Here is a 15,696-nt window from a genome sequence, read left to right on the forward strand (position 1 = left end):
AAGAGGAAAAATGTCCACAGGACTCTGATGAAAAAGAATAAATACACTGTTTTTATTCCACAGTTTTGTGTTATCTTCTTATAAGAGTGTTATTCTAATCAGTGAACTGTACTAAGGTAAGAAAATCGTGTGGCTTGGTTCACTATTTGAGCCTCAATTAAAACAAAAGCCTTGCTTCTTATGTAAGCACCTCCTTCATGTCTCAAGGGACAGTAACCTAGACAAACTATAGGCTGCACTTATTTCCAAACAAACATGTACGTATTTTACTCACATAATCTAAAAATAATGATGTGATGTGTTTACTCACCATTTGACGTGTGTAATTTACAAGATCATCCTATTTCTCTGCTTTAGAGGAATTATTTCAGAAATTATTTTCCTGTTTCGCTGCAATTCAAAGTCAAGTGTTGACTTGATTTTGCCAAGACAAACAAGGCATATTCCTGGCATTAACGTAGTGAGTTGCTGAACACTGGAAGTGACAGACTTTGTGACATTAATGTTTCACTTGAATGTGAGACATTTGCTCCGAAACAGCGGATCAGTTCACTCATGGATCTGTCTTATCCAAAAATGGGACTGACCTCTTGCGTCATCTGGTAGGTTAAGCGGACATTTTCAATTAGTTTTTTGCTCCTCTGAAATTGTTTTTAGCATACATTTCTACCTTGAATCGAAAATCCAAGCATATGGCTGCAATTACTGACGTTTCTTGTTATGTAGCTCCACTATATGTATGATCTGTACAATAGTCCAGATGAGCAGTATTGTATTTTTATTTTTGAATGAATAATGGCCTCTCTTAATATGCCACTTAGAAAGTCTATACAGTATTATATTGTTTCCACAGTTGTGTTGTGTCATTGTGTTTGTTCTTCTCTGTTTGCATCAACTTTGGACCAGCAGCTCAGACGAACACAGAATGATAAACAGATCGAACTCTTTTCATGCACCATTCCAGGTTTCTCTATGTATCGGTGTCTGAGAGCTGGCCGCTGCCCGACCCAGAGCCAGTAATGCATGGGGAGGTCCAGTCCCCACAGTATCCACAGCCTTATCCTCCAAAGCTGCAGGAGCAGTGGGACCTCAGTGTCCCCAAGCGCTACCAGATTCAGCTGACATTCACACACCTGGACATCGAAACTTCTGCAGGCTGCCATAACGACTCACTTACAGTCAGAGCCATATTTCAACCCAGTATTACTCTGAACAGCAGAACAGTATTGCTTGAATTTGAAAGTTAATCATGGCTCAAGAGACATTTTAACACTTTCACATTCAACCACATAGATATCGTTCCATGTTTCTGTAAAGGCTACATCATCATGTAGCAGTGTATGTCTACTAGAAGTAGACGAAAACTGGAGTCTTTCTGACCTACAGTAGAGGATTTTCTGGGTGGGTCGGGCTGCTGGTGTCAGTCAGCAGATTGTTAGGTTGCTCTTTAACCAAGATTCAGAATCACTGAACAGGGTCAGCTCAGTCTACCAAGACGAACCTGTGATGCAGCGCATATGGGAATAAAAAGATTCAAATGTTTATGTTTTCTTTTTAAACATACTGTATGATAGAAAGAGGCAGCTTTTTGAGTTAATGTAAAATTTGTGGTTTTCACTGCAATTTTTCTGCCAGGTTCTATACAATGATAGGTTTCACAATTTCGACGTCTTCGGTTTTATTCTATACTATAAAAAACTGTATAAATAAAGAAGAACCCATGAATGAGAACATGTGTCCAAGCTTCAGACCAGTAATGAGCCTCTGCATGTTTCACCAGATCACAGGAAATAATAATTTAGTGACATTACCTATTTACCTGTTGTTTTGCTTGCAGATTGAAACCCCGTCTGGGACCCTGGGACCTTTCTGTGGCAACACACCTCCCCCTTCTCCTCTTCTCACTAACTTAAACAACATCCAAATCCACTTCACATCTGATGGCTTCGGCTCAAACATAGGTTTCACTCTCCACTTCACGACCGGAGGTACAAAGGCCTCCTCATCCGACCCACAATAGGAAGAGTATTTCTTGAGAAGCTTGTAATAAATGATCATCACTGTTCTTCTTGTATGTTAATTGCAGACAAGGTCTGTACAGCAGTGGTGACATCAAACTCTACAGTGACTCCTCAAAAACCAGAATATGATCGGGGTGAAACAGTGACAGTAACTTGTGACGTTGGCTATGTTTTGAATACTGTGAGTACACAGACAAGCATAAACATAACACTTGATGTAAAAGTTTAATCAGCTACTAAGTTAATCAATTTCTCCTTTTGCAAAGTAGCAAGGCATTCAGGACCTGTCAACACAGTATGAAGCTACATGCCAAAGCACCGGTAGATGGACTCCCAGTTACACCTGTGACAGTGAGTCTGACTGCAACCAATTTCTGTTGTTCCAGTTTGTGTTTCTTATTTTTGTGGACACTTTCATAATGTTTTTTTTTTTTTCCTCCATGTATACAGTTGTGAACTGCAGTATTCCTGACATCCCTGATGATAGTATCCTACAGTGGGTGGGCTCAAACACTCAGTATATGGACAAAATTCAGTTTAACTGCAATTCAAAGTACTACGCTCTGGAAGGAGATGGTGATTATGGGACACTTGGACACATTTTTTTGGTTTTACAGATCTATTATTGTCTCACCAATGTGCTTTCTTCTTCACTCTTTCAGACACGTACACTTGCAGTGCTAGTGGAGAATGGGTATCATCTGGCGGAAGCACTAAGATGCCTAAATGCATTGCAGGTAGGACTATAAATGCTTTTCTTCTATTTTTTCATAGCAGTAACCAATCATTTATAGATCTGACGATTTATTTATTTATTTATTTATTTTTTGTGTGTGTATTTCAGTTTGTGGAAAACCTGAAACATTCAGTGGAGGTATAGGCAGAATTTGGGGAGGTGACACTGCCAGACCTGGAGACATACCTTGGCAACTTTTTATTGCCAGTCCCAGAGGAGGAGCATCCTTGATCAATGATCGCTGGGCTGTTACAGCAGCTCATGTTGTGGAAGGGCTTGAACAAACCTCTTTGCAGCTCTTAGGTGGACTGATAGATGTAAATACCGAGAGGCCAAATGCTGTTAACATAGAAAGTGAGAAGATCATAATTCATCCAGGCTACAGTAAGGTTCAGCAAAACAATTATGACAATGATATTGCTCTGATAAGATTTACTTCCAGAGTGAACTTTAGCCCAAATCTCCTTCCCATTTGCCTACCAGAGGTAAACAGAGGTGTGTTGGAAAATGAACTAGGCACAGTGTCAGGCTGGGGTTTCACAGAGGATAGGAGAGTGGCACAGTCTTTACAATATGCTCATATTGCAGCCTATGCCCTTAGTGAATGTCAGAGAACGCCAGTGTTGCCAAAGAACAATAGAGCCATGACTTTTACTAATAACATGTTCTGTGCTGGAGCAGATGGGAAGGACAGTTGCAGAGGAGACAATGGTGGTCCTTTTGTTTCACCTATGATGTCTGGAGGCAGAGGGCCTTACTATCTGACAGGCATTGTGTCCTGGGGATCCCCCTGTCGGCAACTGCGCAACAAGGGTTATTATACCAAGGTTGGGAATTACGTAGAGTGGATTAAGAAGACAATGGAGATCGAAGACAAATCTTAGAAAGATAATAGTAAACGATCTTGTTTTTTTGTATAGTTTTTCTACCAATTGATACCCAAAGCACTTCACAGTTACAGACACATCTACCCATTCACTCACACAAACATTCATACAGTACCATGCAATGGAAGCAACTGTGGTTTCAGTGTCTTACTCAAGGACATGTCTTTGTGTGGCATGTTCCAGGGATCGAACCACTCACCCACTGGTTTGTGGACAACCTGCTCCACCTACTGACTAGCTCCAGAAAGTTTGTCTAAGAAAACACTTTGCTATTATCACCTATAGTAACATCTGATTGAGGCATACGAAATTATATTTATGAAAATAAACAGCTTGTATTAAAGGAAATGTTTGCAAATCACTTGCAGATATTGTATGTTTTTATTGTTTAATCATCAGAGTTTAGAGAGACCTACATAAACTCCTGCATAGTCTTTAACTTGCCTCTTCTGTGCTACAGGTGATAAGACACTACATTCAGGTGTATCACATTTTTTGTGTTTTCACACCCACTCACTGTTTATAGCGATAGCTGCAATTAACATCACCACTGAAAGTGTTCCCCCATTCGTATCTGTCACATTAAAACAAATATGTTACAAAACCGCTAATGAAACTATCAAAATGAGTTACAATGCAGAGTACAGGCAGACAGAAGTGTTTTCACATTAAAGCAATAATTTTGGTAACTCTACTACTATCATAACTTGCTTACCAATGTTGTCTTTTTCAATTAATTCATGTGTACAGTTCATCAGGGTGGGAGTGATGAATTACTATAAAGTCTTGAATCCAATTTCTTTGGTTGTTTTTCTCATGTTTTAGCATTTGGAGAACAAGTATTGTTCCACTGCCACTTTGTGGTGTTACTTAAAGGGGAACTCCGGCGCAAAATGAACCTGGGGTTAATAACACATGTGTACCGAGTTCGACCGTTCTCTGGTATTTGTTTTCATGCATTTGTTTTGTTAGTCAAATGTGACCAGTTTTCTTGCAAACCGCTAATTAGCGTATGACGCTAGCCTTCGGGGCACACCGACACATAAAAAGAAATCGCTATTTCTATACCACTAACAAGGCTCACAATATCACCACACTTACACAGTAGCATAACTAGGGTCTCTACATGTAAACCGAAGCATTGAGAACTTTGCAAGTATACAGGCAGTTTATTAAAAAAGGAACACAGTACCGTTGGCGTCTGGCTCGCATATCCAGGCGGTCGCCATCTTGGGGAAACTGAACTCTCTTCGTTCAGTGCTCTCAGTGCTTTCTTCCGGCAACAGACAGTTCAGTTTCCCCAAGATGGCGCCCGCCTGGATATGCGAGCCAGACGCCAACGGTACTGTATTCCTTTTTTAATAAACTGCCTGTATACTTGCAAAGTTCTCAATGCTTCGGTTTACATGTAGAGACCCTAGTTATGCTACTGTGTAAGTGTGGTGATATTGTGAGCCTTTTTAGTGGTATAGAAATAGCGATTTCTTTTTATGTGTAGGTGTGCCCCGAACGCTAGCGTCATACGCTAATTAGCGGTTTGCAAGAAAACTGGTCACATTTGACTAACAAAACAAATGCATGAAAACAAATACCAGAGAACGGTCGAACTCGGTACACATGTGTTATTAACCCCAGGTTCATTTTGCGCCGGAGTTCCCCTTTAATAATAAGAGAATAAAATCAGATTACATTTGTTAATTGTGCCTTAATTGTGTTTTTTTCTGCAATGATCTGTACTTTCTTACTTTCCTTTGTACAATTATTGTAGTGCATTTAGTAGCATGTGTATTTTATCATGAAAGAGGCCTTATCGTTGCAACCTCTTCATATATGGGATTTATAAGAGTCAAAAATACTGCTTGAAAATTTGAGACGAACTGGCTGGTGTTAAAACTATTTAGTTACAATAATTATTTAGAATTTATTGTACTTTGACCCTCTGGAGTTGCTACTGCACAAGAAGTGAGACACAGCTCATGGAGGCCATTAAGGTATCCTTAAAATCTTATAAATAGGGTTAGTTTTGAATCGGATGTGACTTACGGTGCCCTGCGATGGACTGGCGACCTGTCCAGGGTGTACCCCCACCTCTCGCCCGATGACAGCTGGGATAGGCTCCAGCAGACCCCGCGACCCTTAACAGGAATAAGCGGTTACAGAAGTTGAATGAATGTATGGCTTATGGTTTCCGGGGATACCATAAGCTGTTTCATGTGTCCATTAGCTATAAATGCATTTTTTGACGAAATGACATGAAAAAGATGCTCCAAATTACAGCAGAAATGAATTGAGTTTCTTAACGTTTTTAAATTTTCTTCAGCATCGAAGCAATCCAGTGACAGTTATCTCCACATTTATAGATGCTGTGCCTACGAGAGGTGCTAATAACCAATTCGGCATACTTTCAATGCTAATAGTTTGCCACATTGCTAAATAAACACACAAACAGTTTAGGTTAAGCTAAAAAGCTAGCTGTGGAGCAAAGATTGAATTTGCTGGTACCATGGCAACATACTTCCAGTTTATTTCTCTACAACACCTCAGAATTCTGGGAAAATATTAAAAAGCAAGCAACAAAACGTTGATGGGACACAATATTCTCAGTTTGATGTTGCTTTGAAGGCAAAATTGATTAATTAATATAGCAAGCATAAATCACATTGTTTTCAGGTCTACTTAATCAGGAAGTCAGTCATTTGTTTTACCCTTTCACCACAGGGTAACACAGCTGTTTTACCAATGTGTCTGTCTGACCCCTGGCTTTAGGTGTTTGAACATGTCATAAAGATGTAAATGGTCTGCACAGTGGTATAGTGGTTAGCACTGATCCATCACTACAAAAATGTTCCTCGTGGGTTCTCTCTGGGTACTCCGGCTTCCTCCCACCATCCACAGACATGCTCCTTCGGTTAACTGGTAATTCTAAATTGGTCATACATTTAAACGGCTGTCTGTCTCTCTGTGTTAGCCCTGTGATAGACTGGTGACCTGTCCAGGGTAAGCGGTTAAGGAAAATTAATAAGAATGAATAAAAATGTCAATAACTCAACACAACTGTGGAAGCAATAACAGTAGTAGAATGGAAATTGTCAGTGAATGACCCTCAAACTGAAATCAGCAGTCTGAAAACAAAATTACACTGGTTATTTCTAAGTCCTTTTTAAAGATTAATTATATAAAAAATACTAATGTGACGTGCCACTTGCCATTTGATGTGTGTAATTCCCAAGATCATCCTATTTCTCTGCTTTAGAGGAATTATTTCAGAAATTATTTCCCTGTTTCGGTGCAATTCAAAGTCAAGTGTTGACTTGGTTTTGCCAAGACAAACAAGGCATATTCCTGGCATTAACGTAGCGAGTTGCTGAACATTGGAAGCGACAGACTTTGTGACATTAATGTTTCACTTGAACGTGAGACATTTGCTCTGAAACAGCGGATCAGTTCGCTCATGGATCTGTCTTATTCAAAGATGGGACTGACCTCTTGTATCATCTGGTAGGTTTAGCTGACATTTTCAATTAGTTTTTTGCTTCTCTGAAATTGATTTTAGCATACATTTCTACCTTGAATCAAAAATTCTAGCATATGGCTGCAATTACTGATGTTTCTTGTTATGTAGCTCCACTATATGTATGATCTGTACAATAGTCCAGATGGGCAGTATTGTATTTTTATTTTTGACTGAATGATGGCCTCTCTTAATATGCCACTTAGAAAGTCTCCACAGTATTATATTGCTTCCACAGTTGTGTTGTGTCATTGTGTTTGTTCTTCTCTGTGTGCATCAACTTTGGACCAGCAGCTCAGACGAACACCGAATGATAAACAGATCGAACTCTTGTCATGCACCTTTCCAGGTTTCTCTATGTATCGGTGTGTGAGAGCTGGTCGCTGCCCGACCCAGAGCCAGTAATGCATGGGGAGGTCCGGTCCCCACAGTATCCACAGCCTTATCCTCCAAACCTGCAGGAGCAGTGGGACCTCAGTGTTCCTGAGGGTTACCAGATTCGGCTGACGTTCACACACCTGGACATCGAAGCTTCTGCAGGCTGCCACTACGACTCACTTACAGTCAGAGCCATATTTCAACCCAGTATTACTCTGAACAGCAGAACAGTATTGCTTGAATTTGAAAGTGAATCATAGCTCAGAAACCACTTTTTGCCACCTGATTCAACCTTGAATATTGACTTATACTTATATATCTTTGCATCAGAACAGTTTCGTCATCAACCACATAGATATCTTGTCTTGTTTCTGTAAAGGTGAACATCATCATCTAGAAGTAGATGAAAGCTGGAGTCTTTCTGGCCTACAGTAGAGGATTTTGGGAGGTCTCTGCTAGTGTCAATCAGTCTAACCAACTAACCTGTAATATGGACACATATGGGAATTAAAAAGATTCAAATGTGTATGTTTTAAACATACTGTATGATAAAGATGCAGCTTGGTTAGTTTATTTAAAATATTTGTTGTAGTGCTTTAATAATGAGAGGGCCTGAGGACCCAGGTCAGACAGGATCTTGGTGATTCAGACCTGGAGACTTTGGATGTAATTTTGGTTTGAGTTTGTGATTCAGTTGCAATAGATTCCATGTGGGACATTAATGATTTTCTTTTTCACTGTTACTGTTAGGTTCTCTACAATGATAAGCTCCTGGGAAAGTTTTGTGGCGATGAGAACTCGGCTGATGGACATCACCCAGGAAACCAGCCCATCTTGTCTCCTGGAAACAAAGTCACCCTCATATTCCAATCCGATGAGAACAACCCAGAGCGCCACCAGAACGTGGGCTTCTCCGCTCAGTACCAGGCAATAGGTAGCTCATCCTCTTCCTCTGTCAGCTGTTCTTTCACTTACCTCTTCCACTGCTGCACAATCTCCCACTAATTTAATGACTTTCTCATCATTAGACACAGATGAATGTTCTGCACCAGAACCCGAAGATGGCTCAGGTCCACTCTGCTCTCAGATCTGCCTCAACACCCTTGGCTCATATCTCTGCTCCTGCCACCATGGCTACGAACTTCGCTCAGACCAGCGCTCCTGTGTTTGTGAGTCACGTGTCGTTCCATGCCTTCAATGAATGTGTGCTGGTGCTGAAACAAACAGCCCAACACTTTGATGCATGCTGATATTTAAAATGCTCTCCACTGCCCTGCCCAAGGAGGTTGAGGTTGTAGAGGTGAATCTTCATCAGAAGCTAAATCTTTTCTTTATTCTTTTTTTCCCCTTCTCACCATGCCCAGTATCCTGTGGCGGTGGTATATTTGATGAGCCAGAGGGACATCTGTTCAGTCCAGGTTACCCAAATGCCCCGCCTCATGCTGTGTCCTGTCAGTACATTATTTCTGTGGAATCTGGCTTGACTGTTTCTCTTAACTTCACTGACAACTTCCACATTGAGAGCGTAGACACTCGGGACGGTCCAAACTGTCTCTATCACTGGTTGCAGGTAATGACAAGCAGCTTCCATTTCACTTGTTTTTATTGAAAAGATGGGAAAATGAATGTATATATCACAAGATACTGTGATATCTGTGTTTATGTACTCCTTTATAAAAAGGTGACCATCCCTGATAGAGAGCCCATAAAGCTGTGTGGTGGAAAGAGCCCTGGACTCATAGCCACAAACTCAAACATCGTCAAGCTGGACTACCACCTTGATGATGAAGGACTGAGCAAGGGATGGAGCCTGGACTACAGCACACAGAGTAAGAGAATGAGGAGAGAAAAGAACTGAAGTAAACTGGTGCCACTGTCAAGACAGTTTTACACTCAGTGAAAAATATTTTTCAGCTGAAACACAAAGTTGGTCATAAAGTAGATGCACATTGGTCCACGTTTGTCTGTTTCCAGGAATGAAGTGTCCACTTCCTGGTGATGTGACTAAAGGCAGGGTCACTCCTAAATTGGAGGAATATTTGTACAGAGACTACATCTCCGTACGCTGTGACCAAGGATACAAGCTGATGATGGTTAGATTAAACTTTTCCCATTACAATGAGCAAGACGTAACATCAACAGAGGGCACTTCTTTATTGGTCATTGTGTGTAATGTAAAACTGGGTTAAAATGTTACTTATGCTCTTCTTTTTTGTGTGTGTCAGGAGGGTCAGGAGATTGAAAGTTTCTCTGCCATGTGCCAAAGCAATGGAAAGTGGCACCTCCCTCTGCCTGAATGCCACAGTATGTAACCTATGAGCTAAGACAAAACAACCACTGCAAACAAATTAAGTCTTTCTGATCCTTTTTGCTGTTTCTCTGAGAAATATTGATATGTCACTGTTTTGTTCTTCTGCAGTAATTGATTGTGGAGAACCTGAACCTTTGCTGAATGGAGGGGTGACCTTCCTGTCTGGATTTCAGAATCAGTATCGTTCTGTTGTTCAGTATCACTGTAATGAACCATTTTATTCTCTCCTTGGTGGCGCAAATGGTAAGACATATAGACACAGATATATGATCAGGTTCATGTCTGGACTCTAATACATTTTTTGTTGTTTCAAATGTTTATTAACACATACGAAAGCTAAAGTTATATACTATATGTGTGCACATTGAGGGTATTCACATCCAAACTGGAGGACAGGTGTAGGGAATCCACAGTTCCTTATTCTTTGGGGGTCAAAAACAATTGGATAAACTGAAGTAATTAAAAATAAAATCTTCATTTTATCACAGGCAGTGAACGACTGCAGACTTGAACCCATGGAATGGGTTTCCTCTTATGTGTTGCTTCCTGCAGTTTACTTCAGTTGTCAGTTTGTGGGGTTTTCTGCCTTCACTTTTGTCTTCAGCAAGTGAAAACCACACAAGAGTGGTCAGGTGACTGACTCAGCCTCTAGAAAATATTCCAATGCTTTACCTTCAAAGGCTCCTGAGTTGCTTTCACAGTATGTTTTGTGTCTTTCTCCATCTGTACTGTGAAGCACTATCCAATCAACTTTGTTGCATTCTCTAAATACACAGCATATCCTTATACACACTGTTTTATACACACAGTTTCAGTTTTTTTGGGGAAAATGGCCTTTCTATTCTTGAGGTTTATGAATGTCTGGACCTTGTGGCGAACCATCTGCCTACCTCCTGGAAAGTGTTCTTCACTTGGCTTGATCTTCTGAATATTTTTCCTTTGGACCTACCTCTATTGCCTACAGTGATTTCTGTTTTAGATTCTTTGAGGTTTATGTGAGTTGCATTTATTTTGGACAGTGTTGCATTATCATTACCAGACTGAAATACTACATAATATTGTTCCAACAGACAGTTGATAGTAGTTTGATTAGATACGTGCTCTCTGGTACTTGTAGTCAACCCAACTGTGTTGCCACTGTGGGTGTGATATACTATACATGAGCGAAAAGTTAAATCACCACAATGCGGCAAGCGCTCTCTTTTTATATTTTTCTGTTGTTGTTTCTTCAGTTAGCTTCGTCTGTGAAGCTGACAGAAATTGGAGATCCATCAATGATGTTATTGTCAGTCCAACATGCATACCAGGTATTACATTTCATCAAGCAAATCCTAACACAAATCTAAATCAGATATATATATTTTTTTTCATTCAACACTAAGTCTGTGCATGTGACAGTTGATATATCTTTATGTCATCCAGTTTGTGGGCGGCCAACAAAACACATCTCTGCCTATCAGAGGATCATTGGAGGCAATAACGCTCCAGAAGATACTATCCCATGGCAAGTTCTAGTGAATGCAGGTGGGAGAGGGGGAGGTATTGTAATTGCAGATCGCTGGATTATGACGGCAGCTCATGTGGTAAAACCAAAAGGAGAACTTCAACAAAACGAACATGTACAGGTAAGTAGTGAACTGTAGCTGTTTTCTGCATGCCTTCGCCTTGAGGTTTTTGCATTTATTCTCTCTTGTGTTGTTGGATTGCAGGTTCATGTGGGGCTTACCGATGTTACAAAGCTAAACTCTCCTTTGAGAGTTTCCTCAGTCCATGTTCATCCTGATTATAACAACCCCCATAGTGCAGACTACAACAACGACATTGCCTTGATCAAACTACAAGACCCGATCACATTCAACTCATCTGTGATGCCAGTGTGTTTGCCAGCGAAGGGGGCCACATATGTCACTGGCATGCTGGGGTAAAGAAAAATCTTCATCTTCTCCTTGTTTTTTTGTTTGTTTGTTACTGAGGAAACTTGTTAATCTTATCCATTAATCCACAGAGGAGACTTCCTGCACCTTTTAAAATAATAATAATAATAAGTCTTATGCATCTGTATCTGCAACTGTGTCTTTTTTAGGATGGTATCAGGGTACGGTGTCACAAGAGTCGGTAGCATATCCATGTTGACGAATAAGCTGCAGTACTTGCGCCTCCCAGTGGTTGACCAGGAGACATGCTTAAATTCAATCAATTTGGTGAAGAGAACAAGGGACGGATTGCCAGATCTGACAAGTAACATGTTCTGTGCTGGAATCCCTGATGGTGGAAAGGACTCTTGCCAGGGTGACAGTGGAGGCCCCTTCACCTTTAGTGAACATGGACGATTCTGGGTTGCTGGGATTGTCAGCTGGGGTGTTGAATGTGGGCTGAGTAAAACATATGGCGTCTATACCAAAGTCAGTAACTACCTGCACTGGATCGACAAGACCATGCAGGAGAACTAAAATTTACAGTAATTGTGTACATCTGAAGATGCTGATAAAACCCAAGTAAAATAAAATTCTGTAGCTAATACATAGCTAATTTTGCTTTAAGTAGTCTTGTCACTCATGCCCGATTTCTTAATGGATGTTGTGTCATAAAAAATAAACTTAATTTCAAAACTTTTAAGAATGATTAAATGAATATCAAATTGACAGAAAGTCATTGTATCCACTTTGCATGTCTGCAAAACCTTTTTTCTTGGTTGTTAAAATAAAGTGATTCAATGGTGATGTGTCTTTATGAGTCTCCCCTACACTACAAACTATTTGATTAACTTGCAGGTAGCATGTTTCGTGATGGTTTTCTTTTTCATTCATTTCTATTTTGATTCAATGTTCACAGAGTCTACTACAAATGGAGAGCTTCTTGTTACATTCCTACACTGCCCACCTTGACAAAGCAAATTATTTCTCTATACAGAATTACCATACAAAAAACAAAGCAATATTATACGGTGTCTTTCAGTGACTAAGTGCTCCCCATGAATTACAAACACTCAGTTTGTAATTCATGGGGAGGTCCAGTCCCCCCACTATCCTCGGCCTTACAATCCCAACCACTTCAGGCAATGGGACGTCTGGGACACCAAAGACTATCGAATCCAGCTGTCTCTAACACATCTAGACCAGTGTTTTTCAACCTTTTCTTGAGCCAAGGTACATTTTTTTCATTGAAAAAATCACAAGGATCACCACCAACTGAAAATGTTAAAAAAAATAAAACTCTGTAGCCTATATTAACAATATAAAGTCATTCTTGTCAAATTGTCTTGAATAGGAATCAAATAAACACAAAGAAAAAAGTCTTATATATATATATACACAGTCAGATATACACAGACACTTGACAATGGCATATTATTTGCAGGTAATAGTTAATTCGTTTTCAAAAAATGTTTTTTAGACCAATTAGGTGAAATTGGATACTTTCCTATGGCACACCAGACGATCTCTCACGGCACACCGTGGCACAGTGGTTGAAAAACACTGATCTAGACATTAAAATCTGTAGGCTACTGAGCTTACGGTCAGAGCTCTAAATCAAAATAAGATCTGCGTTTACTTAAGTCCTATACCAGAATTTAAGTTTAATATTTCTTTATCCATCTAATATAACTTTAATTTAGATGAAATGTAATCTTGAATTGTAACCAATGACAGTCCTTTTTTTGCCAGCAACAATTATGATACCATTGCAACCTTTGCAATGGACCAAAACATGATGTCCCAGAGGTGTTCTATTGGATCAGGTGAGCGTGAGGGCCAGTCATTGGTATGAATTTATGTATCGGTATCAATTAATTTATCCTCCACGAACTGCCTGCATACTCTTGTCACACAAGGCCGGGTATGATTGTGCACCAGGTGGAACCCAGGACCCACTGTACCAGGGTCTCATAATGGGTGCAAGGATTTCATCTCGATGCCTAATGGCAGTCAGGGTGCCGTTGTCTAGCCTGTAGAGGTCTGTGTGTCCCTACATGGATATGCCTCCCCCAGACCGTCACTGACCAACCACCAAACCGGTCATGATGTAACGATGTTACAGGCACCATAATGTTCTCCATGGCTTCTCCAGACACTTTCACATCTGTCACATGTCCTCAGGGTAAACCTGCTCCCATCTGTGAAAAAGCACAGGGTGCCAGTGGAGGACATGCCAATTCTGGTGTTCAATGGGAAATACCAATCGAGCTCCACAGTGCCAGATATTGAGCCAAGGGCCCAGAGGATGTGCGGTCCTCAGGCCACCCTCATGAAGTCTGTTTCTGATTTGGTCAGAGACATTCACACCTGTGGCCTGCTGGAATAACTGTCTGTCTCCTGGAATTGCCTCCATGCTTTTGAGACTGTGTTGGGGGACACAGCAAACCCTCTAGCAATGGCACGTATTGATGTGCCATCCTGGAGAAGTTGGACTGCCTGTGCAACCTCTGTATTGTCCAGGTATCCCCTCATGCTAGCAGTAGCGACAATGACCCTAGCCAAATGCAAAACAAGTGAAAAACAATCAGAAACCCCTGCACAACAAGGGTTATTGCAAGGTTGGGAATTATGTAGAGTGGATTAAGAAGACAATGGAGATCGAAGACAAATCTTAGAAAGAGAATGAATGACTAAGAAAACACTTTGCTATTAACTCCAATAATTAAATCTGATTGAGGCATATACAATAATAATGCTTATGAAAATAAACAGCTTGTAATCAAATATGCCAACATTAATAACTCAATCACAATAACAAGTTATTAAAGGAAATGTTTGCAAATCACTTGCAGATATTGTGTGTTTTTATTCTTTAACCATCAGAGTTTAGAGACACCTACATAAACTCCTGCATAGTCTTTAACTTGCCTCTTCTGTGCTACAGGTGATAAGAGACGACATTCAGGTCTATCACATTTTTAGTATTTTGACACCCACGCACTATTTATAGCAATGATTGCAATTAATATCACAACTGAAAGTGTTAACCCTATTCGTACCTGTCACATTAAAATAAACTGACCATATTAAGTTACAATGCAGTGTACAGACAGACAAAAGTGTTTTCACATTAAAGACCTATGCATGAGTAATATGCATGTTTATAGACAACCACGGACGACCAGTAGCTCCCTGTAATAGTGGTCACTGAGTTTCTGAGATGTAATGGTTAAGACTGTAACCTCATATCCAATGTCTTTAATAAACGTGGTTCTGAAGTTATTTATTTTTCTCAGGTTGCAGCATTTGGAGAACAAGTATTGTTCCACTACCACTTGGTGGTGTTAATTAATATTAAGAGCCTAAAATCAGATTACGTTTGTTAATTGTGCCTTGTGTCTTTTTTTTTTGTAATGTTCTGTACTTTCTTACTTTCCTTTGTATAATTGTTGTAGTGCTGCATTCAGTAGCATGTGTCATGAAAGAGGTTTTATCATTGCAACCTCTTCATATGGTATTTATAAGAGTCAAAAACACTGCTTGAAAATTTGAGATGAACTGCCTGGTGTTCATAAAACTATGGGAATCTATTGTACTTTGACCCTCTAAACAACAACAGCAACTTGAGTTACTACTGCTCAACACGTGAGACACAGCTCATGTAGGCCATTAAGGTATCCTTAATATCCTTAAAATCTTATAAATCAGGACACACACAAACGTAATACAAATAGTTATGAAAAGGATGTGACTTACAGTTTATGGGGATACCGTAAGCTGTTTCATGTGTCAATTGCTATAAATGCATTTTTGACGAAATGACATGAAAAAGATGCTCCAAATTACAGCAGAAATGAATTGAGTTTCTTAACGTTTTTAAATTTTCTTCAGCATCGAAGCAATCCAGTGACAGTTATCTCCACATTTATAGATGCT

At 40.0% G+C, this 15,696-nt stretch overlaps 2 protein-coding genes across 2 annotated transcripts; both read left to right on the plus strand.

Moving 5' to 3' along the window:
* Positions 1-555: 555 nt before the first annotated feature.
* On the plus strand, positions 556-12,751 carry LOC311497414 (complement C1r subcomponent-like; the record flags this gene model as incomplete). Its single annotated transcript, XM_084557714.1, has 13 exons — positions 556-602; positions 7,505-7,718; positions 8,284-8,467; positions 8,562-8,702; positions 8,898-9,103; positions 9,215-9,362; positions 9,508-9,626; positions 9,759-9,837; positions 9,953-10,087; positions 11,077-11,151; positions 11,267-11,469; positions 11,554-11,765; positions 11,928-12,751. 13 exons carry the CDS (start codon positions 556-558, stop codon positions 12,292-12,294), a joined length of 2,130 nt encoding a protein of 709 aa, XP_084413840.1. The 3' UTR covers positions 12,295-12,751.
* Positions 1,609-3,891, plus strand: LOC311497417 (complement C1s subcomponent-like). The gene is made up of 6 exons (XM_084557717.1): positions 1,609-1,988; positions 2,087-2,202; positions 2,291-2,372; positions 2,472-2,597; positions 2,684-2,758; positions 2,866-3,891. Exons 1-6 carry the CDS (start codon positions 1,646-1,648, stop codon positions 3,639-3,641), a joined length of 1,518 nt encoding a protein of 505 aa, XP_084413843.1. The 5' UTR covers positions 1,609-1,645; the 3' UTR covers positions 3,642-3,891.
* Positions 12,752-15,696: the final 2,945 nt, after the last annotated feature.

This window comes from Chelon labrosus, assembly GCF_963514085.1.
Source record: "Chelon labrosus genome assembly, chromosome: 12".
NCBI lineage: Eukaryota > Metazoa > Chordata > Actinopteri > Mugiliformes > Mugilidae > Chelon > Chelon labrosus.

Coding starts and splice junctions, on each gene's coding strand:
- LOC311497417 (XM_084557717.1), top strand. CDS start 1,646: ATGATAGGTTTCACAATTTCGACGTCTTCGGTTTTATTCTATACTATA. Junction 2,373..2,471: donor TCCCAGTTACACCTGTGACA/GTGAGTCTGACT, acceptor CCATGTATACAG/TTGTGAACTGCAGTATTCCT. Junction 2,598..2,683: donor CTACGCTCTGGAAGGAGATG/GTGATTATGGGA, acceptor TCACTCTTTCAG/ACACGTACACTTGCAGTGCT.